Source organism: Panthera onca, chromosome E3 (genome assembly GCF_046562875.1).
Source record: "Panthera onca isolate mPanOnc1 chromosome E3, mPanOnc1 haplotype 2, whole genome shotgun sequence".
Classification (NCBI taxonomy): Eukaryota; Metazoa; Chordata; class Mammalia; order Carnivora; family Felidae; genus Panthera; species Panthera onca.
The window spans coordinates 29,254,050-29,281,942 of NC_138354.1; the positions used below are offsets into that span (position 1 = coordinate 29,254,050).

General features: G+C 48.0%; 1 protein-coding gene across 2 annotated transcripts; it reads right to left on the minus strand.

Annotated features, from left to right (window-relative positions):
* Positions 1–462: 462 nt before the first annotated feature.
* NDE1 (nudE neurodevelopment protein 1) lies at positions 463–27,587 on the minus strand. Of its 2 annotated transcripts, none has more exons than XM_060648597.3 (9): positions 27,501–27,587; positions 19,823–19,948; positions 18,231–18,384; positions 12,223–12,371; positions 7,272–7,408; positions 5,378–5,557; positions 3,948–4,039; positions 2,517–2,671; positions 463–1,700 (listed from the first exon to the last, which is right to left on the minus strand). In XM_060648597.3, the coding sequence occupies exons 2-9, from the start codon at positions 19,903–19,905 to the stop codon at positions 1,607–1,609; spliced, it is 1,044 nt and encodes a 347-aa protein (XP_060504580.1). In that variant the 5' UTR covers positions 19,906–19,948; positions 27,501–27,587; the 3' UTR covers positions 463–1,606. The 2 variants fall into 2 exon arrangements, with proteins under 2 accessions (XP_060504580.1, XP_060504583.1); XM_060648600.3 differs by lacking the exon at positions 463–1,700 and adding an exon at positions 1,709–1,828.
* Between the last annotated feature and the right edge of the window lie 306 nt (positions 27,588–27,893).

The following is a 27,893-nucleotide window of genomic DNA, read 5'->3' on the forward strand; positions in this document are numbered from 1 at the left end:
TTTTCTGTAAAGGCTGAGAGTCAATATTTTAGGCTATGTGTGGTCTCTGTCACGTGTTCATCTTTCCATTTTTGTTTTCCCCTTTAAAAACATCAAAACCATCGTTACTACAGGGGCCATGCAAAACCAGGCCGTGTGTCCTCTCCTTGCAGAAGTTCTATTCCACACAAATTGATTCCACCCACTGATTCGGTAGAGATCAAATAGATTTGAGAAGAGATATGGCAACGGAAGAACTCAAGCCAATAGCCAAACGTGAACCTACCCTCAACAATACACAAACATATCCTAAATACACTTCTAAGAAGCTGACGTGAAGAGGAATTTTTTTCAAGTAGAGTTTCTTCGTATTTGATTACTTGGTTCAAAAACAAACTTTTTGCCACCGTTCGAGCAAACATCAAGGCACAAAGCAGCATTTACCCACCACCACCACCACCACCACCACCACCACGTGGAAAATGAGTTTCTCTTGATTTTATTGTTGTTTTAAAAAAATAGAAGTCCGTCTTTTCCCCATACAGGTTAGAATGTTCCCATGGTAATGAACTGGGCACCAGAGATTCATTCTCTGTTGAATTTCAAAAGCACTTGAAAAGTTCTATTTTCAACTCAAGGATATTTCTGCTATTCTCTTGGAAAAATAACTTAGTAACAAAGGGTGGTTAAGCTGCGCGCATGCTCCCAAATTCACGTGTTCTTTTTAACTTGCCTCCAAAAGTGTGAGCCAGCCGTTCACGACGGGCAGGGCTGAGCACATACTCCGTCCACGTGAAAATCCCGTGTTTGTGTCTTCTTTCACAAGGAAGCTTCCAACAACAATGCTGTGGTTCAATCCTATGTGGAGGCCACCATGGTTATTTTATCATGGCTTTGAATGAAGTTCTGTTCTTAGGGGCTGTACTCATAAGGCCACGCCACCCCAATGACCGTCAGGGGAGGCCTCCCCCAGGGCCAGGGCACAAGTTCCAGGAAACCCAACTATCGGGAACAATCTAAAGAAGATACAGATGTTTCCATTGCCCTTGTCCACACAAGATCGCCTCTGAAACACAAGCACAGCTCCCAACGCCTCAGTGAGAGGCAGAGTGAGTCCCAGAGGTAAACTACACCATAGTGTGTTTTTTAAAAAAAGGCACGTGCCTATCCTACTCTTCTCTCTTAGACACAATTTCAGTACACAGACCCTTCTGGTGCCACAGAGCACGGAGATTTTCTTATGGAAGATAGCCTGGGCCTGAGATGGGCTCACATTCCATTTTTAAGGCATCTCCAGTCATTAAAAAAACATCCCCAAATCCTTCAACACTCAGGTCAGTTCAAAATGATGGGGTGGCCTCAGCATCCACACCGCGGAGCCCTGTCCAGAGGGTCCGGTTTGTCCCTGTCGATTTGCAACGCACTGGCAAGGAGGCTGGGGAGGAGGAGACAACATTTCACGGGGACAGCTACCAGGGGCCATGGGCGATGGCCTCAGTGGCTAGTGTGACTGTTTGCTCGTAGTTCTTAAACTAACTTAAACAAAGCAAAAACCTAGTTTAAGGAGGGAAAGAAAAGCAACGACTCCCACACAGACACACCAGGGGCTTCGGCTTCCGTGGATTTCCTAAAGCAACATCTTGACTACACCCTGGGCTGACGGCAGCGACGGTGAGGAAATATTTGAAGGCGGCTTCCCAAATTCCAGGCGTTTTCCCAACCTTCAGACAGAGCAAACCAAATTAGGCGGACATTACAGCTGTCACAGACTGGCTAACATCAGGGCCCACAAAGTTCTAAGAGTAAAGAGAGTCAGGAGCAGGGTCTCCCTGGGTGTCAATTTTCTCTCCTGCGAAACGAAGAAAAGGACACTGGCCATCGAGCTCGCACATTCCCGAGGCCACACAAAAAGCCCAGTCACACCAGACCCACTAAAAACACCCTCTTCGACGGGGTCGGAAGTCACGTGCGCGCCGTGGAAAACGACTCTTCGTTCCCCATCATCTGTCTGCCCCACACCTACCCAAGTTACTTGGCTCGGGGTCCAGGAACATGGCGACGCAGCTTAGGAAATCAACCCATCCAGAAGCTGTCCTGATTTTCCTCAAGTAAGAAAATACCCAAAGCTGTCAGAGTCCGAGTTGTGCTTTCCCATCAGGTTACTGGAATCTAGTCTGGCTGGAATGGAGTCCCTGTTTCCTGAGGTTCTAAAGATTTTTTTTTTTTTTCTTTTTTAAGGAAAAAAAATCCTCCTCTAGGGGAAACAGAGAAGCTTTTGAAGCTCAAATCCCAAACAAGTGTTTCATACAGGACATTCTCACAGCACGACCAGGAGCTGGGGCTGCAGATTCGAGTAATAAAAACGAGCCTCTTCCTGGCCATTTGCCCTTAACCTTCACCGGAAGACACCACCTCACTGCGTCCCAAGGGGGTGGAGGGTTAAGGTTCATTGACCTGACCCTCCAACTTCTACAAAATGGCTATCGGTCAGGGGTGAGAGGCTCCCCCCAGGAGCGGACAGCTAAAAAGGTACTGACCCTTTGTCACCTAGAGGCACGCCGCTGCTGCTTGGCTGTCTCTCGCCACCGCCATCTCTGTGTTTGCTCCCCCGCCCTGAGGCCGGGCCGCTTGTTCGGTTTGGGGACTGATCGTACACGAAGTTCCGGCAGGATGCAAGTTTGGACTCCAGCGCCTGCAGAGAAACGTGCTTTCATCTTTCAGGTTCAAGAGCAGACCTCCCCTCTCCCCAGAGCCTGTACACAGACAATAACCTCAAACGGGGGTTCTCGAACTGTGTTGTAGGGCGGGAGTTCCAAGAGTGGGGCCCTGAAGGAACCCAGCGTGCATCCGCCCTTTAGAGCCACTGGCCTAAGACAGTTAGGAGCTTCCTGGAAAATCACCAGCCCTGCCAAAGATCCAGTTCTGCCTATGGGAAACGTGAAATCAACTTCCGGGATGATCTACTCTTTTGTTTACCTTTATCAAACGTGCACAGAGTGGCTTGTGTGGGAGGACTGTGCCTTGTTGGAAAGAGACCCCATAAAAACCAAGAGGGCGTTGAGATGCCCCAGGCTTATCTATGCTCTAACTGTCCAACACATTTAAAGAGAAACATGTTTACAGAACAGAAAACCAAAATCTCAAAGTAAAAACACGAGAAAAGAGTCGCAAGCTTCTATGAAGGCGCAGCTCTGACTACATACATTCTGGCTGAAGACAGGCTGGCAGGAGTTAAATCATGTGATTCGCCAGGCATTATTTTAAAAAACACAAGCAACAGCTACACAGAATACCTGTGTTATTTCTTAAGCACACACAAAAAATCTTTCCCTGTAGTGAAGGTAAAACCTCAAGTCGAGTTCTTTGCTCTAGCCCTTTTGAGATGTTGTCTTTGACTCCCTCATTTAAAAAGAAAAGAACTGGGGCGCCTGGGTGGCGCAGTCGGTTAAGCGTCCGAGTTCAGCCAGGTCACGATCTCGCGGTCCGTGAGTTCGAGCCCCGCGTCAGGCTCTGGGCTGATGGCTCGGAGCCTGGAGCCTGTTTCCGATTCTGTGTCTCCCTCTCTCTCTGCCCCTCCCCCGTTCATGCTCTGTCTCTCTCTGTCCCAAAAATAAATAAAAAACGTTGAAAAAAAAAAATTAAAAAAAAAAAAAAAAAAAAAAAAAGGAAAAGAACTTTCAAATGTTTCTCAGTTTTCTTAAATTAAGAAAAACATCACAGACACCAGCCAAATTTCCTGAATTCCAAGGAAAAATGGCAGGGGAAGAAATATATGCACAGAGGTCAAAGGGCTGATGGAGTCAGAGCTCTGGGTGTTTGTCAACAAGGCCCACAGGAGCTCGCATGATGCTAGGGGACGCTAGGGGACGCTCTGTTACAGGGGAAAGGAACCGGTAAAGTCGCCCCTCTCAGGCATCCTGAAACACAGGCAAGGAACCACACCAAACCCGGGGAGGCGGCGGTCTTACCCCTACTTTCCGCAGCAGGTCTCCCACAATGTTGAGGGCCGATATCCGGGCTGCGGGCGTGAGGGGGGTCCCACCCGTGGAGTCATCCAGACCTGGGTGTGCAAAGGGAGCACATATAAGAGCGATCCCCAGTCTAAGTCGGTCCACTCATGTCCCTACATGTGGAACCCCGGTGAGGGGGCAGGGAGGCTAATCCCCACGCTCTGATCCTGGATGCTGCCCGTTTCACTCAAAAGTTAACTAACCCGCGAGGAGTCTATGGGATGACTGACCTTTTGCAGCCTTACAATGACTGTATTAACTGTTCACCTTTACACATCACTCTTTTAAATCAAAATCCAAACAAGTCTTCTTGAAATTCTACGAATTCCATACAGTTAATGAACATGAATAGCATCTAAGCAAACCACATCTGGAAGGGTCTTAACTCTCCAGAGCCTCTCTCCTCCAAGCAGGAGCCAGGGACCAGAGGCACCAGGATCACTGGGGTGCTGGTTAGGGCGCAGGGTCTCGGGTCCTGCCCAGACCCACTCAATTTCAGGTGCATTTGAACGAGATGCCCCGCTGAGTCATGTGCATACTAAAGTGTGGAAAACACTGCTCTAGATGGGCATTCTGGAAATCTCACCAGTCTCTTCATCTCAGGGGACGAGCCTAGGGATACGGCAGGAACAGGGAGTGTGAGCTCTGTAGCCAGCTGGCCTGAGTCTGAATCTCAGCTCTGCTATTTACCGCCCATATGACTTGAGGCGAGCTACTTTCCCCAGGGCCTCAGTCTCCTCATCCATCAAATGGGGACGGCACCTGGGCCAGTGCTAAGAATTCAGTGAGGTCACGCGTATGCAAAGCACTTTAAGCACAGCGGCGAACTAGCCCACACGGAGCTCTAGTAGCTGCCTACTGTTATTTCCTATTAAGCAGCCTGATAACAGCCTCTGTGAATCAGCAGAGGAGCTGGGGCAACATCTCCAATTTCTCGTTGTTGGGTTGTTTTTTTTTTAACCATGCACCCCAGGCTACACCGGCTCCAGTTCTAGACACACGTCTCCCTAGAGCCACAAAACGTTTTCTAAATTTTTTATCTGATCATTGGAATTTTAAATTTAGGAGAGTTCATGTTCAGCAAGAGGATTTCTGGCTTCTGATGAAGAACAGAAAGGTCCGCTAATGCTGGGCCCACATGTCACGGGGTGGGAGCACAGTGGCAGCTGCCCCTGGGAAGAAGCTTCTATTTTCTGGCTCACCGCAGACTCCACCACTCCCTACTGCCTCACACCCGAGCTCTTCCAGTTTGTCTCAAAGCTCTGCCCCTCTGAGCACCCAGTTTGCTCCCTGCAGCACAGCCAGTGCCAGTGCCTCCCTGACCCAGCACCCTACCCGTGGAGAGCTTGGTGAAACAAGGCAAATCCCCCTGACTGCCATTCTCTTACCACGTCTGAACGTCCCCGGTGTGTTTAAGCTGGCGCTGGGTCCCCGATGAGCTATGGGGGTGGACGGCACGGAGCCCGTGGCCTGCACAGCTGTGTCTGTCTTGTTGGCCTCCACCGAGTTGGGCATGGGCGTCCTGGGTTTCTCCTGCTTCTGCTGCACAGCCAATTCCTGCCGCAAATCTGAGCCAGGACAAGGATTCAGATTAAGCCCTTGCTTCAGGGGACAGGGCAAAGGGAGGGTCAACAGTAGACAATGGTCAGGGAAAAGAAGCACCAGAATGAAAACCCATGGGCGGAAACCCTCAGTGGAGTGAAATCCACAGGACCTTGCCTAGCAGGCTTGTGAAACTACATGATTTTGTAATAAAACCAAAAAGGTTTAGGGGCGCCTGGCTGGTTGAGCCGTAGAATATGTGACTCTTTTTTTTTTAATGTTTTATTTTTAATACAGAGAGCGAGCATGAATGGGGAGGGGCAGAGAGAGAGGAAGACACAGAATCCGAAGCGGGTTCCAGGCTCTGAGCCATCAGCACAGAGCCCAACACGGGGCTTGAACTCACGAACTGTGAGATCATGACCTGAGCCAAAGTTGGAAGCTTAACCAACTGAGCCACCCAGGTGCCCCTAGAACGTGTGACTCTTGATCTCAGGGTTGTGAGTTCAAGCCCCATGATGGGCATGGAGCCTACTTAAAAATAAAAACAAAGTAAAAACAGAAAGGTTTAAAATTTTTGAAAAACTATGGCAATGATAGGTACACTAATCCTTTTCTTGCTTCAAGATATTTCCAGCTCAACAGGGTATACAGCATACTAAGGGAAAAGACGCTTTCCCCACCAACCCCCATATGGGCCTCCTGACTCATTATCACTATAATATGGGGGAGATATTTTCAATCCTTTTTTCTCTGCGTTTTCAGATGTACAGTTTATCTATTATCTATTAAGCGTATGTTAGGAATAATTCTTACTAAGTGTAAACAGAAACACGTTTACTGTCTATGATTTATCTTCCTTCAACGGTAGGTCTTAATCTAGCCATATTCACATCTATACCTTATTTGTTTTTTAAATGTTTTTTTTTTTTTTTAACGTTTATTTATTTTTGAGACAGAGACAGAGCATGAACAGGGGAGGGGCAGAGAGAGAGGGAGACACAGAACCAGAAGCAGGCTCCAGACTCTGAGCCATCAGCCCAGAGCCCGACGTGGGGCTCGAACGCACAGACCCCAAGATCATGACCTGAGCTGAAGCCGGATGCTTAACCAACTGAGCCACCCAGGCGCCCCTATACCTTATTTGTTTTAACAACTGTTTAACGTTCCATAAAATAAAACAAATCTCTGTCATTTATTTAACCACTGCAGAACTACCTTTCAGACCTGCAGTTTTCTTCTTTTTAATCCCCCTTCTACTGGCTATACATTAGGAACTAAATTAGTGTTATAAACAATTAATTGGGATGTTCAAGAAGTTCTTCTGCACCCAGATCTACCCCAGAACTGCAAACTTCCACGGAGCAAATGCTGATGGGAATTCAGAGCTGGAAACCACTGCCATCAGGCATCAGGTCACAGAAACCTGCCATCAGGTCACAGAAACAATGGACTAGCTAGCAATTCCGTCAAGACTTTTCTCCCCACAAAACTCTTACACTCCTGCCAGTGGTGGTTTAAATACCCACAGAGGGTCTTTACAGGGTCGGACATCTGACAATTCTTACCATGGGGCAGGGACAAGGCCTGCCCAGTGTGGTTCTACGCCCTCTGACTAGGGCAGGTCACAGATTTCCAGCAAAGGGAATACTGGGCAACATTGTAGGAGAAGCTGTTCTCAGGTAGGGAGAGGGGAAAACACCGGTCAGGGCACACAGAAAAAAGCCAAGTCTTCCTGACCTCTGGCTTCATCTTTCAGGCGCTGAACAGATTCAAGAAGATTCTCCTTCTCATCAAGTTCACTCTCCAGGAAGGCATTTCTCTCAATGGCTTGATTCAAACGCTGCTCAAAGTCCTCCAGAGACATGATTGTGGCCCTGGTAAGAGAAAAGCAAAGTTGTCCCTGAGAGCAAACAGTGGCATCCATGTGGTACCTACAGAACAGGGAGATGAGAAAGGGCAGACATAGGGGGCATGAGTCCCAGCATGGGCACCTCCTGGACACCACAGACTTGAGCAACCTTCTGGGTTGCTTAACCCAGGGACCCAGGCTGTTCACCTGCAGAAGGAGAATCATCTTAGCTCTTGAGGTACACAAAGCCGTCCTGAGGATTAAGTGAGAAATGTCCATACGGCACTTAACAAAGGGCCAGCACCTTATTTAGGACAACATATAGGGTCTAAATGCCAGGAGAGCAAACTCCCATCTCCTCCTAGAGACTCAAAATGCAAATCAGTGTTCCGAATATCCTACTAAAATAAAATTGTACTGTTTTTAAGGTTTTTTATTTATGTATTTTTTTTTTAAGAGAGAGAATGCAAGCAGGGGAAAGGGGCTGGTGGGGGGGGGGGGGGAGAGAGAGAGAGAGAGAGAGAGAGAGAGAGAGAAAGAAAGGGAGAGGGAGGGAGGGAGGGAATCCCAAGCAGGCCCCACGGTCAGCACAGAGCCCAACACAGAGCTCAATCCCACGACTCCGGGATCACAGCCTCAGCCAAAATCCAAGAGTTGGACGCTCAACTGACTGACACACCCAGGAGCCCCAAGTTTTTTTTAAATATAAAACTTGAGCATTGGAGAACTTTATTCATTCTATAATAATGACTGGGGCCTCACCTCTATCTCATCTGATTTTAACACCCAAATATTCAGCATTTGGCCAAAATGTGAATACATATATATAGAGGGAGAGAGGGAGAGAGAGAGCGCGCACGCGAGAGTGAGAAATGTAAGAAAGAAATGTAAAAAAAGAAAGAAAACCCAGGCTAACAGCTGTTTAAACCCTGCCCTGCCACTGTGACTGATCGACTACAGAGAGATCAGAGAACTTGATAGTAATGAATACATCTGACAAAGCTGCAAGACAAATGACAAATTCTCAATATTTTCAATCCACATCAACAAATATATAAAAGGTCTCCTAGAAATGAGAAACAACCAGCAACCCAAGTTTAAAAAAAAAAAAAAAAAAGGGCAAAGTTCAGAGAAAAAGAAACAAATCATTCTTAAATATCTGAGAAGGAATCTATGTCACGCATAATTCAGAAATGTATCCACTGGGCCCTGACTAGATTGGCAGAAATCTGAAGTCTGAAAACCACTCTGTGTGGGAAGCTGTGTGGAAAACAGGACACATAGCTGCTGGGAATGTAAAGCGATGTAACTACAGAGAGAACAATCGGGCAACAACTATCAAAATCACGCATGCGTCTATCCCTTTACCCTGCAATTTCACTTCTGGGGATTTATTCTCCAGATACACATCTGTGCAAGCAGTGGTCATCATTCATCACAGCAATGCTGATCACTGCACAAGAATGCAAATGTAGCAGCTATCCATCCACAGGGGACTGGACAAATAAAGTATTATGTATTATGCAATACCAACCATACAATAGGATATTATGCACTTGGGGGGAAAAAAAGAACAAAGAACTCTCTGTGTCCTGATACCGAAAGATCCCCAAGATCTACTGTTGTATGACAGAAGATGTACAACAGCGTGTATAGAATGCTGTTGGGGAGGAGAGTAGGGATAACACCAATTTCTTTTTTTATTTGCCTGAATTTGCATAAAAAACTCTACCCTTTGTATATTATTTTTCAACCACGTGAATGGTAGACTGGCTCCCATGAGAAGTGGTCCCAATTCTCCCTCCCTTCTTGCATCCACATCCTTGCCACGGCCTGTGAGTGGAATGTACTTTCCCAGCTCTTGACGTGGGCCACGTGACTTGCTTTGATCAACGAAATCTGGGTGGACTTTGCATCTTCGTAAGTTTTCTGTCTACAGCTCCAGTGATAGAATCCACCCCACATGGGAGCCCCAAATTCTCTTCCCACGTCTCTGGCTAACACTGGGACCATGCATCTGCACAGCGGCCTTGAAGCAGCCCTGAGGTAACCTACATGGTTAGAATTAGCAGAAAAAGACTTTAAAGTAGTCTCTTTAGCTATGCTCAAGGATATAAAGAGAAACCACAATAGAGGAATGGAAATTACTATTTTTTTTTTTTTTTTAGAGGAAATTCTAGAACTGAAAATACAATCTCTAAAAGCTCTATTGGAATTGGCTCATCAGCAGACTGGAGAGAAAGGTGCAGCGAACTTGAAACTAGATCAACAGAAATTATCCAATTTGAAGAACCGAAAGAAAAAATATTAGAGGAAAAAATAATAAAAGGACCAGAGCCTCAGAGACCTGTGTGGCAATTATCAAAACGACTGATGTGTATAGTTAGGGTCCCAGAAGGACAGAGGACAGAGAGAATGGGCCAGCGCAAATCTTTGAGAAATCATGACCCAAGTGAAATCTGTCAAGAGAGATTTACAGACTAAAGAAGCCTAGCAAATCCCCGTCAAGATAAATACACATAGGGGCACCTGGTTGGCTCAGCCAAAGAGCATCCAACTCTTGATCTCAGGGTCACCAGTTTGAGCCCCACATTGGGTATTGAGAATTACTGAAGGAAATGAAAAAAATCTATTCTGGTTAAATCCAACACTTAAAAAAAAAAAAGACATGTATATAAAACCGAGGCACATCATAATCAAACTGCTGCAAACAAAAAATCAAGAGAAAAATCTGAGAGCAGCTAGGAAAAAAACACATTATATACTGGGGAGTGACCACTCAAATGACCACTAACTTCTGACCTAAAGCAAGGAAACCAGAAAAACAGTGGAAGAACCCACCGAAAGAAAAAAACACAACAGCTGTCAACCCAGAATTCCACATCCAGTGGACAAGAATGAAGGCAGGGGTGCCTGGGGGGACTCAGTCGGTTAAGCACCTGACTTCAGCTCAGGTCGTGATCTCATGGTTCACGAGTTAGAGCCCCGCATCGGGTTCTGTGCTGACTGTGCGGGGTCTGCTTGGGATTCTCTCCCTCCCTTTCTCTCTGCTCCTCCCCCACTCTCTCTAAAACAAATAAACCGAAAAAAAAGAAGAGAATGAAGGCAAAAGACACTTCGAGATAAACTAAAACAAGGAGACTTCACCATCAGCAGACCTTTGCTATAAGAAATCTTAAGGGAAAGGGCACCTGGGTGGCTCGGTTAAGTGTCTAACTTTCAGCTCAGGTCATGATCTCATGGTTCGTGAGTTACAGCCCGACATCGGGCTCTGTGCATACAGCTCAGAGCCTGGAGCTTCTTCAGATTCTGTGTCTCGCTCTCTCTCTGCCCCTCCCCACTCATGCTCTGTCTCTGCCTCTCAAAAATAAGTATACATAAAAAAAAAAAAAAAAAAATTTAAAAAAAAAAAAAAAGAAAGAAATCCTAAAGGAACTTCTTCAAGCCCCAAGGGAGGGGATACCAGAGGGAAATCCAGATCCTCAGGAAGGAATGAACCCAAAATGGTAAATATGTGGGTAAATATAAAAGGCTATCTTTTTACTCTCTTCATTTCTTTAAAATATACTTGGCTTTTTAGGGGCACCTGGGTGGCTTGGTCGACTTCAGCTCAGGTCATGATCTCACCCTTCCTGAGTATGAGCCCCGAGCTATGCTGACAGCTCAGAGCCTGGAGCCTGCCTTCGATTCTGGGTCTCTGTCTCTCTTGGCCCCTCCCCCACTAATGCTCTGTCTCTCTTTCAAAAATAAACAAACATTAAACAAATTTTTTTTTAATAAAATAAAATACACTTGCCTTTTAAAGCCAAAACGATAGCTACGCATTTCAGAATCTACGGCATTTGTAGACACAGCAGTATTACAAGTATAGCATAAAGTTCAAGGATGGTAAAAATCAAACTGTAAGGTTGCAAGGCTGTTGCATTTTACTTGAAGTGGTACAGTGAAGTTATCCTTAAGCAACCTCTAAAAAGTAACACAGGGGCCTGTGGGGGCAACACAAAGCTTCCTCATCTTAACAAGAGTGTGGGTCACGGGAGCGTATACGCCATTTGCCCAAACTGATGGGACCTGTACGCTAAAAAATCTGTGCCTGCCACTATATGCAATGTATATCTAATTTTTAATGTGTTTCCATTAAAAAAAGGGGGGGGGGCTGGCACAGAGTAGTTTTTCAATAAATGTTAGTTATCATTGGTAGTATTCTGCTCAGCAACAGAATGTCAGTTTACAAAATACCGTTCTTCGGGGGTGCCTGGGTGGTTCAGTTGGTTGAGCACGGTACATCGGCTCAGGTCACGATCTCACAGTTTGTGTGTTCGAGCCCCACATCGGGCTCTCTGCTGTCAGAGGTGGAGCCCACTTTGGATTTTTGTCCCCCTCTGCCTGCCCCTCCCCTGTTCGTACTCTCAAAACTAAATAAACATTTGCAAAGAAATACTGTTCTTTGAACACGCTTACCTTAGGGCGGTAACGAGCACATGTGTGCCTTTCTGCCTGGAATGTTCTCACCTCATATTCTTCTCCTGGGTAATGCATATACATCCCCCTGGTCTTAGCCTAACTGCCACTTCCACTGGGAAGCCTTGCCTGACATTTACCCACTGATGGTGTAACTAATGTGTCCGCTTACGCACCCCCATCGCACCTGAACTTGCAGCACTTACTGCTGTCATCAGGTTGCACTGATGTGTCTGTTGTCTGTCTCCTGGACGGTCACTGGCTTGGTGTGGCTCACGGCTGAATCCTCTAGACTCAACACGGTGCTTGGCACCCACGTGCTGGGAGCCAACAGCAGAGAAAAAAGGCTCCCAAACCCGTTTCTCCTTCCCAACGTACCGTTTTGCTCTTTCCAAGTCATCGTTGGCTTGCTCCAGCTCTCTGATGTATTTCTGAAGTTGATCCTTGATTGCTTTGGTCTGGGCGAGGTCATCCTCTAAGGCTGAGATCTGCCGGTGGCCTTCAGAGTGCTGCGTTTCAAACTTGTCCTGAAGATCAAAATCGACACTGAGTGTGTGATTTAAGACTTCTGATAAACTATGTTTATCTCCCTTCCCTGGCATTGCCTTAAAATACCGAGGATTACTCCTGGACTGTGCCCACTCCTGTTGTCATGGGAGCTGTTGCTTTTAGCTCGTGAGCATCCGTACCTCCCCGTGTGCACAGCCCGTCAGCGCCCTGATTTCTTTAAGGGATTTAGCTCCTCCTTAGTATAGGATCTTTATGGGGCCATTCTTCCTATCACTCCCCAAGGTGGCTCCAGACAGCCTCGCGGCCACCCACCACAACCAGGGGACAAGCCTAACCTCAGTCAGTAGAACCTTCTCTCCACAGACACGGACTCTGAAGCAAAGGAGGGCAGATGGCAAGAACGGGGCCACCGCTCAAAGCTCTTATGTACCAAGTACTTCCTGCCTCCCAGCCCACTAGCACCTTGCACCACCCTGCCCCTCCCAAACTTGGTCCCTGCAGCCTCTGGGTAAGAAGCCCCCAACAATCTTCAAAGCCATCATTTTGTTCAAGGGCATCCACACAGCCACAGAAAACCACATCAATGTCTCCAAGCACCATCCACAGGGCAATACAGATCCACCTCACGTGACATTCCGGGATTACATGTAAGGAATCACAACAGCTTTGGTTGCTGCTGCCTCATAACAAGAGCAGAAAACCATGTGCTTAGTTTGATAACTGTTCTAACTTTATGTCCAGGAGACTCCCCGTGTAGCATGGGGGTTTGAAAGGGATTTGGGGACCTTTGGGGGAGGAAGGGACGAAGGGAGGGAAGCAAGGAAGCAAGGGAAGGGAAGCAAAGGAAGGAAGCAAACAAAAAAACCCCACGACCTGTTACTTATCACCAAAAGCAGCTTAGTGTGATTTGACTGGTGCTTTCCAAGGAAGGGAACAGTCAACTGCAGCAGCTAACATTCATCGCATGCTTACTCTGGGCCAGCTTCTGGGCTCAGGACTGTGCTTACGATGCCTCGCTGAATGCCATTTCAGAGATGTGAAGGGAGCCTACCCCATTAGCCCAAAGTCAACTGGTAGCAAATGCCTGAGCCTAGATCCAACCTGGGCCACTGGGGCTTGTGCGTTTCCTTTTTTCGCCTTTTTTTTTTTTTTATGTTTGTTTATTTTTGAGAGAGAAAAGGAGACAGAGACAGAGCATGAGTAGGGGAGAGGAGAGACAGAGGGAGACACAGAATCTGAAACAGGGTCCAGGCTCCGAGCTGTCAGGCCAGAGCCCGATGCGGGACTCAAACTCACAAACTGCAAGATCATGACCTGAGCTGAAGTCAGACGCTTAACAGACCGAGCCACCCAGGCGCCCTGGGGCTTATGCTTTTAAGGAAACCACTTACTTCAGCTCAGGTCATGATCTCGAGGTCCATGGGTTTGAGCCCTGGGTTCGGCTCTGTGCTGACAGCTTGTGGCCTGGAGCCTGCTTTGAATTCAGTGTCTCCCTCTCTCTCTCTCCCTTCCCCCGCTCACGCTCTCTCAAAATAATCAACAAAAAAAATTAAGAACAAAAAACAAACAAACAACTATGCTAAAGCACCCTCAACCATTTCATTACAGGTCACATAGGTACTGTGCACACATGCAGGCTCATGTACATACACATACACATACACACACACACACACACACACACACACACACATATACATTCTGCTCTGGCTCCTTTCCCAAATTACCTTCCTTCACCAAACACCCTTACTGCTTTCCCTTCATCTACACACAAAAGAAAACACTTCCCATAGGAAAGGCCCAAAGTCAAACTGGAAAGTTTGAACAACAGTCAAACTCTTCTTGACTCAATTGAGTCAACAAAGGCGTTGCTAGAAACAGTCTGGATGCACCGGGAGAATGACACAATGGTGCCCAGGCCAGAGAGGCGTGGCGAGAGCCCTGTGAAAGACACACTCCCACAGAACAAGCAGATTATTTACAGGGTGAGGACAAGGAGGCCATTCCACATCCTCATGCTGTCCGGTCCCCTCTGATACTCTGTTTCCTGGCCAGTCCCCTCTGATAGTGTCTCCTGGCCGCAGCAGAGGAAGCATCCCTGCTCAGTCAAGGAGGGGCAGACCAAGACCCACACAGGGGCCAATTCCCAGGCCTGGCTCTCCCGGCCTCACACCCTTTATTTGTGTGCATCTCCAAATAAAACAGGAAGGCATGGGATCCTAGGTCATTAACCTAAATTCAAACACAGGTTCAAGAAGATGCAGTTAACGGGCCTCTCCACCAGCATTCAGATTCAAATGATGTCCTTTGAACTTGCAGACATGAAAAGCTGTTGCTAAATGTTGCGCTTTCATTTGGCACTAATTATAAGCGGTCAGTTGATGGAGCCATCAACAGACGCTCTGTTTGATCCCTTACAGGCCTTTACATTCAACTTGTGATGAATAAGCCAGTTGTCAAGAAGTCTGACACAGCCGAATACATTCCGCTCAGGTGACTGACAAATAGGTGCTGGTGGCAGTTTTTATTTACTTACTTATTTTTTAAAGTAATGTCTACACCCAACGTGGGGTTCGAATTCACTACTCCAAGATGAAGGGTTGCACCCTCAGGGCGCTTGGGGGGCTCAGCTGGTTAAGTGTCCGACTCTTGATTTCGGCTCAGGTCGTGATCTCAAGGTTTTTGAGTTCAAGCCCCACGTCAGGCTTTGTGCCAACAGTGTGGAACCCGCTTAGGTTCCCCTTCCCCTCTCAAAAAATAAGTAATTTTTTTTTTTTTAGTTTATTTAAGACTCGTATGCTCTGACTCGACTGAGCCAGCCAAGTACCCCAAGGCAAGTAAGTATTCTTTATTCCAAGGTATTTCTATTGCTTCTCCTACTCTATGCTCCGTGCCTCATGCATCTGTCATGTGGCTGTCATAAAAATGTCTTCTTGAAGGGGGCGCCTGGGTGGCTCAGTCGGTTGAGTGTCCGACTTCGGCTCAGGTCATGATCTTGTGGTCTGTGGGTTCAAGCCCCACGTCAGGCTCTGTGCTGACAGCTCAGAGCCTGGAGCCTGCTTCGGATTCTGTGTCTCCCTCTCTCTCTGCCCCTCCCCTGCTTATACTGTGTCTCTCTCTCTGTCAAAAATAAATAAAACATAAAAAAAAAACAAAATTAAAAAAAAAAAACCAAAACGGCTTCCGCAGGTTCAAGGGCTCAGCCTTAAAACAATTACTTCATCATTGCTCAGTTAGTCTGCCTCCGTGGAGGGTCTCATTCCTTCTCCCAACTATCATTTATACTGCTGCTGATCTTCCCTCCACACAGCTTCCCACCCCGAGTCCCCTTCAGGCTAAGAGCTATAGTGATCCCTCAGTGCTCATGGCAGGGGTCAAATACTAATGCCTGTAGGGGCCAGGCTGTTTTGAGTTGTGTGGGCCAGGCGTAGGCATAAAGCAAGGGACACTCATTCCTCAGTGTCAGAGACAGAGGTGGGGGACCGTAGTGGGGACTGAGATGGACTGGTGAGCACTCAACCATTACTTGGCTTTTCGATGGCGGGGACGAATGCAGGCCTGGTATGGCCAGATCCGCTGATTCTCAAAGGAAGTCAGAAATCCCAATTTTTATAGGAAGCCTCGCAACTTTGAATACTGATGTCAAACATTTAAAATAAACACTACAGATGTAAGTTTTACTATCAAAAGAATGAACTATAAACAAAACCTCAACTCTAGCTAACACTAACACGCTGAAGTATTTACAGGGAGGTAAATAGGTATCTGCAAATCACTTTGAAATGCATCAGAAAAGTAGACCGAGGGAGGGATAGCTAGGTAATAAGAATCAAGTACAGCAGAGGTTACTGGTAGAGCACAGGTGGTGGATATACAGACGTGTGCCGGAAAATTCTTTCAACCTGGCTGTGTGCATGGAAGCTTTCATAATATACAGAATAAAAAGCCCTTGAAGGCTAAGCAAAAACCATGAATGTGCCAGACTGACCTGTAGACGGCCAGCTTGGGGTCTGCGGTCTACAACATACAAGCCTGCACTCCACAGCTCAGCTTCTGAGGACTTCAGGGTCTTTCCTCCGCCCCTCCCCATCCCTCAATCCCCAGTCCATTTTTTGGCCCCACTGTTTCCCATGAACTCATAAAGCCAGGATTCCCAGGTCTGCTTGACATCTGTTCTCGTCTGTGTCTGTGGAAGGTCCAGATTAGCTCTTCCTTAACCCCTCTGCCCCAATCTGCTGGCCACACAAACACAGACGCACACACCCTCTTCTCACCTTCAAATACCAGCTCAAGTTCCTCCCAGCAGCTGCGTCTCCATTGCATACAGACCTTTCTGTGCAAAGGATCTCTTGGTCAGTACTACGTCACTGAGTATCTTTTCCCTAGGTGCTTTTTGGAGTTAGGTTTGTCTTCCCCACAAAGCTGCCAAAAGGCTGGGAGCACATCTTCCACTATCCACGACACCTCCCCTAGCAGCTCATCAAAATTTACATGGTGAGCTTTACTAAAAAAAAAAAAAAAAAAAAAAATACAGGCAGACATGCCTGTGTCCCCCCACCACAGACTTACTGAGACCAGGAATCTCACGGCAGGGGAGGGTTCAGGCCTGACACTTACGAAGCTTGCCAGGTGATCCTGCTTATCAGTGAGGGCTGAGAAACTCAGTCTCCGGGGCACAGTGTTAGCGATTATCTGCTAAGCCCTATAGCATGTCCAAAAGGTAGTCTTTACCCTTTAGACCAGTGGTTTTCCAGATATGTGGCAATGTCTGAAGATATTTCTGGTTGTCATAATCTGGGGCAGAAGGAGCTACTGGCATCCACTGGATGCAGACCAGGGATGCTGTTAAACATCCTACAGTGTGGGGTGCCTGGGTGGCTCCCAACTCTTGATTTTGGCTCAGGCCCTGATCTCATAGTCACGGATGGAGCCCCACATCAGGCTCTGTACTGGCAGCGTGGAGCCTGCTTGGGATTCTCTCTCTCCCTCTCTCTCTGCTCCTCCCCTGTTCTCTCTCTCAAAATAAATAAATAAACTTAAAAGGAAAAAAACAACAACAAAAAAACCATGGGTAGCCTGGGTGGCTCAGTCAGTTAAGCGTCTGACTTCGGCTCAGGTCGTGAGCTCATGGTTAGTGAGTTTGACTCCCGTGTCGGGCTCTGTGCTGACAGCTCAGAGCCTGGAGCCTGCTTTGGATTTTGTGTCTCCCTTTCTCTGTCCCTCCCCTGCCCCTACTCACACTCTCTCTGTCTCTCTCAAAAATAAACATTAAAAAATTTTTTTAAACAAAAAAACCCCCACAAACATCCTACAGTGTAAAACTCAGCCCCCTAAACTGAAAATGACCTGACCTCAAATGTCAGCAGCGTCCAGGCTGAGAAACCTGGTCTCGACTGGCTCTGTCCGACAGAACTTTCTGGAATGATGGAAATATCCTGCACCACTCTGTCCAGTAATGATACCCACTAGACATGCGGCTGTCGTGTAGTTGAAACGTCGCTGGTAAAACCGAGGAGTTAAATTTGTCCTTATTTTACTTTAACTTAAACATCAGTAGGCATCTAGGGGCTATCATACCCCCGATCAGCAAATCTAGTGACACTCCATCCTCTCAAAACGTTTTCTTTTGCAGGCCTTGTGGGACTGTGGTAGACACCCAAGAATGGGCCACGGGGACACCTGTGTGATCTGCTCCCACAGAGCTCTGCCCATCGGGGGCAAACAAGCGTTCCACCACCACATCCGCCCAGCAGGCCTAGGGGTGGGAGGGAGCCCGGGGCTGGCAGCGGCCCCTCGCAAGGCAGGGCTCCCTTGTCCAGGCACACGCCCCACGCCCCACACCCCACACCCCACACCTGCTGCCCGTTTCCTCTCACCTTGATGGTTTCTAGCTCCAGGCGAAGGCGATTATTTTCCGACAGGAGGTCCCTGTTCCTGGTTTCAATCTGTTGCAGCTGCGTCTCCAGTTCGGCTTCATACTCGCGGCTTCCCTCCTGGAACTCTCGCAGCTCCTCTTGGGTATTTTCGGCCCTACAGAATTCCCGGCCGTGTCAGGGGAAGCGTTTATCGAGCACTTAGAGCTACTGAGGGTTATGCATGGATTAGCTCTTCACTCAACTGAAGCGGAAGCGGAAACTATCACTGACCTCACTTTACAGATAAAGCCAGGCTCAGATAGGCCGACTGACCTGCCTCAAGGTCACACGGGTCAGAAGCAGACCTCAGGCCTGAACCCAGGGGTGCCGCACTCCAAAGCCCATTTGCTCTTCACTCATTCTTTCACCATATATATATTTTTTTAACTCAACGTGTGGAAAGTATTCATGGGATTGCACACCCTCTGCAGATTGACTTTTAAGTAGAAACCGGACCTAAGTGCTTCCTTGTCCCACTGGAAGGGGGACAAACACCCAATTCCAGCTTTTCAGTCCTTAAAAGTCAAGCAACACTTTTTTTTTTGGTTTTAAATGCTAAGCCTGAATTATGTTTAGGTGGAATTAAGAGTAAGGAAATTAGGGGCTCTGGGTGGCACACACTTAAGCATCCTACTTTGGCTCAGGTCATGATCTCCTGGCTCGTGAGTTCGAGCCCTGCGGCAGGCCTGGGGCCTGCTTTGCATTCTGTCTCCTGCTCTCTCTGCCCCTCCCCTGCTTGTACACTCTCTCTCTCTCAAATATAAACATTAAAAAAAAAAAATTAGAGGGGCGCCTGGGTGGCTCAGTCGGTTGGGCGTCCGACTTTGGCTCGGGTCATGATCTCGCGGTCCGTGGGTTCGGGCCCTGTGTCGGGCTCTGTGCTGACGGCTCGGAGCCTGGAGCCTGTTTCAGATTCTGTGTCTCCCTCTTTCTCTGACCCTCCCCTGTTCATACTCTCTCTCTATCTCAAAAATAAATGTTAAAAAAAATTAAAAATAAATAAATAAATAAATAAAATTAGGGAATTAGGGGGACTGGAATAAGACCTCCATACGAAGAGTGTAAGAGCCCATAAGAAATAAAAAGAAGAAATGCTGAACACACACTCTCCTCCCAAATATGGACGCAGAATCACTTCTTTCAAATTTAAAATCTCCAACGACCCATTTTGTTAGACACAGGGAGAAGGTCTTTCCTCACACACGGGGGGCTGACCAGCTAAGGCGTCTGGAACCGACAGAGCCCCGCCGGAAAATCAGCGGGGAAGGAACACAGCAGTTTGCTTGGGACCACAGGCTTTGGTGCTCACATCCTAGGCCTGCTCCTTACTGGCCGTGTGACCTTGGTGGACACATTACTTGCCTTCCCTGAGGCTCAGCTTCCTCATCTGTAAAATGGGGTGACAACATGTTTCCTCAAAGGGCTGTTTTGTGATTTAATGGAGAGAATGTATGTCAAGTCCTTCGTAGTGCTTGTGGCCTAAGAGCGACAAAATCAATGGCTGCTGCCACGGTGATGGGGAGAAAAAGCAAGGTGGACTTAGGAAGACTGACCTCTGCTTGTAGGTCATGGCCAGATCTTTCCAGTAGCTTGCTTCTTCCTCCTCAGAGCTGAAAGTCTTTCCCGAGTCCTCCATTGTGGAAACAGAGGAAGGGGTCACTCTTCTTGCAGCATGGTGTCTAGGAGAGAAAAGCTTTAAAATTATTTGCATATCTAGTTCAACAGCAGATGTTTATAAATTTTTTTAATACTTATTCATTTTTAAGAGAGACAGAATGAGCACGGGAGGGCCCGAGGAGGGGGCACAGAATCCGAAGCAGGCTCCAGGCTCTGAGCTGTCAGCACAGAGCCCAACATGGGGCTTGAACTCCCCAGCCACGAGATCATGACCCAAGCCAAAGTCGGACGCTTAACCCAATAGTGGATCTTTAACAGGGAGGAAAAAAAAAAAATTCCTGAATTTTATGTTGGGTTAAATGATAAAACATTGCCCTGAGAACAAACTGAGGGTTGATGGGGGGTGGGAGGGAGGGCAGGGTGGGAGGGAGGGCAGAGTGGGTGATGGGTATTGAGGAGGGCACCTTTTGGGATGAGCACTGGGTGTTGTATGGAAACGAATTTGACAGTAAATTTCATATATTAAAAAATAAAAATAAAAAAGATAAAACATTGCCAAAACTTGACATCAAAGGCAGACAAAATCCAGCCCACCCACAGGAAACATTCCACAAATAGACAAAACTACCAAGATTTTATTTATTTCATTCGAGGAAGGGCAAGGAAAAAAAAAAAGGAGCTGAGGACATCTCCCAGGGTTCCAGTTTAGACACCCGGTGCCCCCACCATCCTCATCACCAGAGACAAATCCTAAGAGAAGGAATGTCTTTGAGGAGGAGGATAAGGAGCCCAGTTTGGGACACTCTGGGTTTGAGAAGCCTGTGGCACATCTAGAAGCAAGAGTGGATCTGAGACTCTGGGGCGAACCCTGGGCTGACACAAATTTGAGAGTCCTGAGTCTGTAGCTGCTTCTTCCCTTTATCCTGTGATGGAAGCGCCAGACAATCTAGGAAGGACTATTTATGGAACTCTGAGGAATGCCAATGTTTGCCTGGTAGGCAAAGAAAGAAACAGCAATCAAAGGAGACAGCGGAGAAACAGAGGCAAGAACCAGACGGTGAGCTGTCCTGGGAGGACGTGGCGTCTAGGGGAAAGGAGGGAATGTTCCACAGTATCCAAGACGCAACAGAGAGGCTAAGATAAGGGCTGGAAAATATCCAGGAGACTTCGCGAAAGAAACGTCGGTCACCGGTGACGTGGGCAAGGGTAGTTTCAACAGAGGAGGAGGGAGGAGGAATAAACGGGGTGGAATTACCAGGAGGCAAAGAAGAGGAAGTAGAGGGAATTTTGGAGAAGTGGGTGTGAGAAGACAAATGGGAGGGGGGCTAGAGAGTAGGGGGTGGGAATGGGGCCTTGGCTCTGAGGGCTCAGAGAAATGCAGGAGAGGCTAGAGCACAGATCTTTCCCAACAGCTGTCAGGTCACAGACTCCCTGCTGATAGAGCCTCTCCGTGCAAAAGCTTATTCCCTGAACTTATGTAAGGCTCTGAACTTGTCAAAAATGCAAATGAGAGGTCTCCAAGGTCCCTTCCTTCCCTCCAGGGAGCTCTTGGTCTGGTGTGTGTCCTTCAGGACCAAAGAATGAATGCAACCCCTTACTCCGCAAGACATAGCAAGCTGTATTTTTGACTACAAATATGAATCATTCAGCTAAGTAAGTTAGTGTTGGCATGGACAAAATCACCAACTTCTGGATCCCTGGTTAAAAAAAAAATCAAACAATCATAATTCTATTTGAGTGCAGCACTTCTTGATAAATAGATTTGTTAGTACCAATATTCACATCTTCTTCGTAATTTCTCTCCCTTCCCTATTCCAGGGACCACATGCTTGTTCCCCACCCCACCCCCACGCCCTTTTGCAGAACAGAGTCTGTCTGAAAGCTTGATGGAAGCACAGAAGCTGGGTAGAACAGAATGCTGTTCATTCGTCTTTGACTTTTTTTTCCAGTCCAGCATTTTTTGTTCCATCTTTCTGTAACAACACCCTTATCTTGGGGAAACCAACCCTATGCTCATTCCAGAGTGATTCAGATGTACTAGATTGACTCAGTATCAGCATCTGGGAGGAGGCACATGATGGAATGGATGTCTCCATCAGCAGCCTAATCTCTGCTGAGCCAATGATAGGGGTGGGCCTAACCCAAACTAGGTCAATGATTGGTTCACGGGTGGTCCCAACCCCAACTGAGCCAAAGACAGGGGTGGGCCTAACCCAAGCAGGACCAATCAGTGTCCAGGCATAGGGCTTTTGCAGAGCCAACGAGAAACACACTCTCCGTGTTAACTAATCTTATTGTGGTAATCAGCTCCCAATATATACATGTATCCGCACGTCATGCTACACTAACAGGGGCGCCTGGGTGGCTCAGTCGGTTAAGCGTCCAACTCTTGGTTTTGGCTCAGGTCATGAGCTCATGGTTGGTGGTTCTGAGCCTTGTATCAAGCTTCACGCTAACAGTACAGAGCCTGCCTGGGATTCTCTCTCAAAATAAATAAACTTTTAAAAAAAGAAAAAACCAAATCATCATGCTATATACCTTAAACTTACACAACGTTATACATCAATTATATCTCCATAGAGCTGGGAGGAACAAAGACAGACATTCTTTCCACTAGGGTAAGGCAGTAGGAGGTAAGCCTGGAGTTGTCCGTGGTCTTTCCTCCACCACAAAGGAGGGGTCGGCCAGAGAATGAAGCCAAAACCGAGGAAAGCAAGGCCAACAGGTGGAGATACTGGGTCCTGATGACATCATTTGAACACCTGGACCCAGTCATACCTGATTTAAGGTTATGACAGATGATCAACTCCCTTTCTCGAATGTGCCAGTTAGGGTTGGATTGTTGCCACAAGAATCCTAATGAAGGTAAGTAGTGAACAATCTTGTTCATTGGAAGTAAAAGGAATAGAGCAGCTGGAGTGTAAATGACAGTAATTAACGTGGCAATGGGTGAGGGTAAACTTAGGTCTGGTAGGCACTCCCTGCTGGAGCCCTAAGCTCTAATAAGCCCAGATCTCATCTAATACCAAGGCACAAACCAGTGCCGACAATGTCAAGAGCCCGCACGAGTGAGCACCGTGTGGCCACTGATTATCTTACTGAGGACAGCCTCAAATGCGTGGCACGGGGGTCTGTGTAGTAGGGCAAGAAAGTGAGGAACAAGGAACAATGGATGTAGGCGGACTTTTCCCGCTGTTTGGAAAAACAACATGTCCAATATTCAATGTAATTAGTTCGTGCATACTTCTCTAAACGTTCTCTACCCCAGACCCCAATCATTAGGTTACGTTCAAGCCACATTACCTTCTGTTCCTTGAACATACCTCGCTTGCTCCCACCTCAGGGCCTTTGCACTTGTTATTCTCTGCCTGGAATGCTTCTCCCTCAGATCTATGCCCAGGTGTCCCTCTTATCATTCAGATCTCAGCTGAACCGCCTTCCCTGAAGAGACCTTATTTTAATGCCCCACCTAATACCCCCTCCAGCCCTTCTCTCTTATGTTAACCTCTGCTTTACATCATCATTTTCAGTTTTGTTTTTGTTCATCTTCCCCCATGGGAATACCAGTTGTTGAGCACAAGGGCCTTCTCTGTCTTGCTTTTTTATCCCAATGCCTAGAAGAGTGCCTGGCATGTAACAGGCCCTCAATAAATGCTTGTGGAATGGTACTAGCAGGAAGAGGATGTCAGGTGAAGGAAAGGCAGGAAGGCAGAAAGCTCTCAAGACCAATTTATGGCTGACATCTGTAAATCCTTAAGATGCTCATTAGGATGGGGAAAGCTCCACTCTCCCTCAGCACCTGAGTGGTATCTCTTTAGCTGGAAGGATCTGGGGGAGAAGATACCACATTGGAAACTACCCCCTTCCCGGGTTTACTAGAGGAGTATCTCATACTGGAGTTTAATAACCTTCATCCTGAACTCTTATGACAGATGAGTTTTAGGGAGAAAAAGCTTCCTAAAACATTTACTATAGCCGGTGAGAACTAAAACTGAATCCTCAGGAAGGGACTTTGAGATGTTTTAAGAGGTATTTCCACTGTGAGAGAGGCTCTAATTACAACCATGCTGATGGGAAAGCTCTGGTTTTTTTTTTTTTTTTTTATTAAAAAAAAATTTAACGTTTTGTTTCTTTTTGAGAGACAGAGCACCAGCAGGGGAGGGGCTGAGAGAGAGGGAGACAAGCAATCTGAAGCAGGCTCCAAGCTGTCAGCACAGAGCCCGATGAGGGGCTCGAATCCACGAACTGCAAGATCATGACCTGACCCCAGGTCGGACGCTCCACCTACTGAGCCAGCCAGGTGCCCCTGGTTTTGGACTTCAGAGCGAGGGCAGGGGAAGCTAAGCAGAGACCTGAGCTCCTACCGGAGCCTGCACAATCTGTAACTAATTCAACTCAAGGACCAAAACCACAGGCCTGGCATTTCAACCAAAAACCCCTGCACTGGAATAACAATCCTTAGGGAAGAGGAAAAACATGTTATAGAGGAAGAAGTAACAGCTGAACCTCAGTTTGCTATGCAATAACGACCTTAAAAAGAGGTATGATTTTTGAAACGTCTCACATTCTAATGCGCATTATTCTCTGCCATGGAAAGCAAGTAAGAGGACTCGCAAAGACTTCCTTCTCCCGGCATAATTTCCTCAAGTGTATCACCAGCTTCTATTAGCCGTGTGCTGGGCACCTAGGAAGTTATCTTCAAGTTTATGCTCTTTAAGCCATTCGACTGCAAGAGTAAGCAAGTCAGTCTCTTGGGTTCTTAGGACCAGGAACTGGAGCAGAGACACGGCATACCTTGGCCATCTCCACAGGCACGAGCAAATGGCAGAGGCACCCCAAACCCAAGTGCAAGTTGGGGGAGGGTGTTGTCTTTGAATCCCAGTTCAAGATCTCCTCGGGGTTGCAAACAGGCTAATGAGAGGTCAGATTCACCCGTTTCATCTGGCCCACACAGTCTTTTAAAAGGCGCTGTGGCAGGCAGCTGTTAACGCTGGGTCTCAGTATACACAACTCTGTAGCCACTAGCTTAAAAGATGAGTGAGTGCTCCTGCCTTTCTTCCTTTTGTGCTACAAGTGTTACGGGCCTTCTGCCTCCCGGCTTGTGCTCTCAACACACCATCGTGCCACCGTGTCCCAGCAGCTCTGTGGACAAACCTAATGGGCACCTCAAAAGTATATGCTACGGTATGCAAGGGGGAACAAGCTGGGAGCAAGAAGCTAGAAAAGCATACATTCTCTACTTGGCATCGCTTAGATCTCCTACTCCTACAAAAATGTGTTTCCGCAAGCTGAAAACATACTTGAGACACACATACCTTTGATTTCAAAACCCTAGAAAACACAAAGCAATGTCCCTTGGCTCTCCTCTCAGCGAAGAAAGCCAGCACAGCTGGTCAGGAGCAAAATACATGTATAAACTATCAAGAAGTAACTCGCCGCCCTTCACCCCAGCCTCAAATCCTTCCCAATCAAAACACACAGAAGAGCCGAAGGGAAAGGGAGGGAGGCAAAGACACTGCCAAACGTCAGCACGTGCTTCCCCAGCTTCTGGCGGGGCAGGGGGGTGACGTGGGCTCTGCATTTTGCAGAAGTGGCATCACTGGGGCAACACCAGTCAAGAGTCAGCAAGTCTGGCTTCTGTCTCTGTGCTTTCAAAGTCTATGATGATCTTCCTACAAAAATACTTAGATAGGCATGCAAGGACATATACTCGAGGGTGTACGCCATCATCCACTGATGTGGAAAATTGGAGAAACTCAACTGTCAACAGGGGACTGCCTGGAAAATTACGCAGTTGTTAAGAATCATACGAACTAATATGGAAGAAAGTTCATGCTATGTTAAGAAAGGGTGCCTGTTTTGTTTATAAATGTATCTCGCTCTCTCTGCATACATGAAAAGGGTCTGGAAGCTTGTACCAGACGGGGTAAAGCAGGCAAAGAGATCAGAGCCTGTAAGTGACACACTGCTAAATACATTGATTTTTATGGTAAGCATATATTGCCTTTGAAATTTTAAAAAGCTTAAACTGGGATCAAAAAAATAGAACGGCTGTTGTTCCAGGATAATTTTATTCTACTGAATCAAGATGCCAAGGGAAGAATTTTCCCTACTGTGGCTTCTCTCTCCACCCCTTCTCAAACATTTCCAAACACCTACTAAGTGCCAGGCGCTGCTGGGACAGGCAGAGACGAAGCACCCACGTCAGGTCTAGGTGCGAACAGCACTAGCTCCCGACACAAACCTTCTGCATGCAGCCCCACTCGCGTTAGGAAATTATCTGGTAAGGAAAGGGAGCGTAATCTCCCTGGGCTCACACATTTCAACGTGAAAGAACACACTTTGGAAACAAAAATAACATCCTAAGAGAATCAGCCAAGTTAAGAAACTAATATCCGAAATGAGAGAATCAAATATGCCAAGGAGAGGCCTCTGAGACCTCAAGGATCTAATGCTACACGAGTGATACACTAAGAGGAAAGATTTAAGTTTCAATCCCGATTGAATACCAGGGTGGTGGGGGGGGCAGAAAAGTGGCCCTGGGAGCCACTGGGATCCAATTGCTCTTCAAAGAACCCTACCCATGTCCTAAAATGCCATCCTATCCAAGAATACAGAAACAAAACTAGCATAGAAAATGACAAATTTCTGTCCAGTGCACGCTGTAAAAGGCCATCTCTTTAGAAAGGAAGTTAAAAGGGGCCTCGAGGCTAAAAGTAGAAAGAGGCACAACCTGGTACAAACCCTGGACAAAGAAATCAGGGAAGCTCAGACCCTCAGGAGGCAGAGAACTTGAGATGACTGGAGAAGATAAGGTAGCTTCCCAAGGTGATGGCGGGATTTCCCATGACCTCGGAGAGGCAGGTGAGCCCCACGACTGCATTCAAACTGTAGAATAAGCGTTTTCATCCTTTATCCAATCCTTCCCCCAAGTGCTGTCAGGGGAAATCTGAACCTTCCCGCAGCAGAGATCTAAGAAAAGCAGGGGGAAGGAGACTGTTCCAAACACGTTCCTGAAGACAGGGAGATGCCAAGGAGGGGGGAGGTTTTTGGAAAGAGGCCTGCAGTGAGGGTGGAAGTAGCAAGGGGCAGTGGACGAGAGGGGGGAGGAGGAGGGACGAGAAGGAGGAGGGAGTTTAGGGCAGCAGGAAGAAAGGAGGTGGCGGGGACTGAGAAAAGGCCGAAAACAGCGAGAAGAGAGACTAGGGGAGTCAAAGGGCAGCCTACGGTGGGGGTGAGAGGAGGGTTGGAGGGCAAAGGAGCCGGGCAGCGGGGACGGGGGACGAGGAGGAGAGCAGGTCGGAGAGGCCAGCGCTAGAAGAGAAAGGAAGTTGGCAAAGGCGAGAGGTGGGCGCGAGGACACAAAGGTGAGAAGGCACAAAGTTAGCAAGGGAGACTCCAGAGAGCGGGACTTTTGAGCCCAGCGCCCGGGAGGCGCGGAGCGCGGGCAGCCGGGAAGCGACGGGAAAGCGAGGGGCGCGGCAGGTTCCCTGCAAGGCGGCTCCTGGGAGTCCCGAGAGCGCGGCGGGCGCCAGGGCAGGCGGAAGAGTTTCCCGGCGGTGGCGGCGGTCCCGGGACGGGCCCCACCCCCGGCCACCGCAGCCCCGAACTTACCCGGGCTTGGTTCGCGAGGACGGGCGGCGGCGGCGGCAGCAGCAGACTGCGCTGCCCCGGCCTCTAGCCACCGCCACCGCCCCCGCCCCCGCGCCCGCGGCGGGCGGCGTCCATTGGCTGCCGCGCCGCGGGACCGCGTCCGCCTCGGCCAATCAGCGCCTAGCAGCGCGGTTTGGAAACTTTTTTCCCAGGCCAGGGCGCGGCGTGGCCACGCGGCTGCACTGGGCCAGCCCCGGCTTGGGAGGCTCCGGCTGCTGGGCAGGGACCTGGACCGCCTTGGAGGGTGCAGGCGGGTCCCTGGACATCCCGGGACGGGCTTGGACTTGAGGGCCACGCTCTGGAAGAAAATGCGACTCCCTCCCCTAAACACCGATAGCATTTTCCCCAAATGGA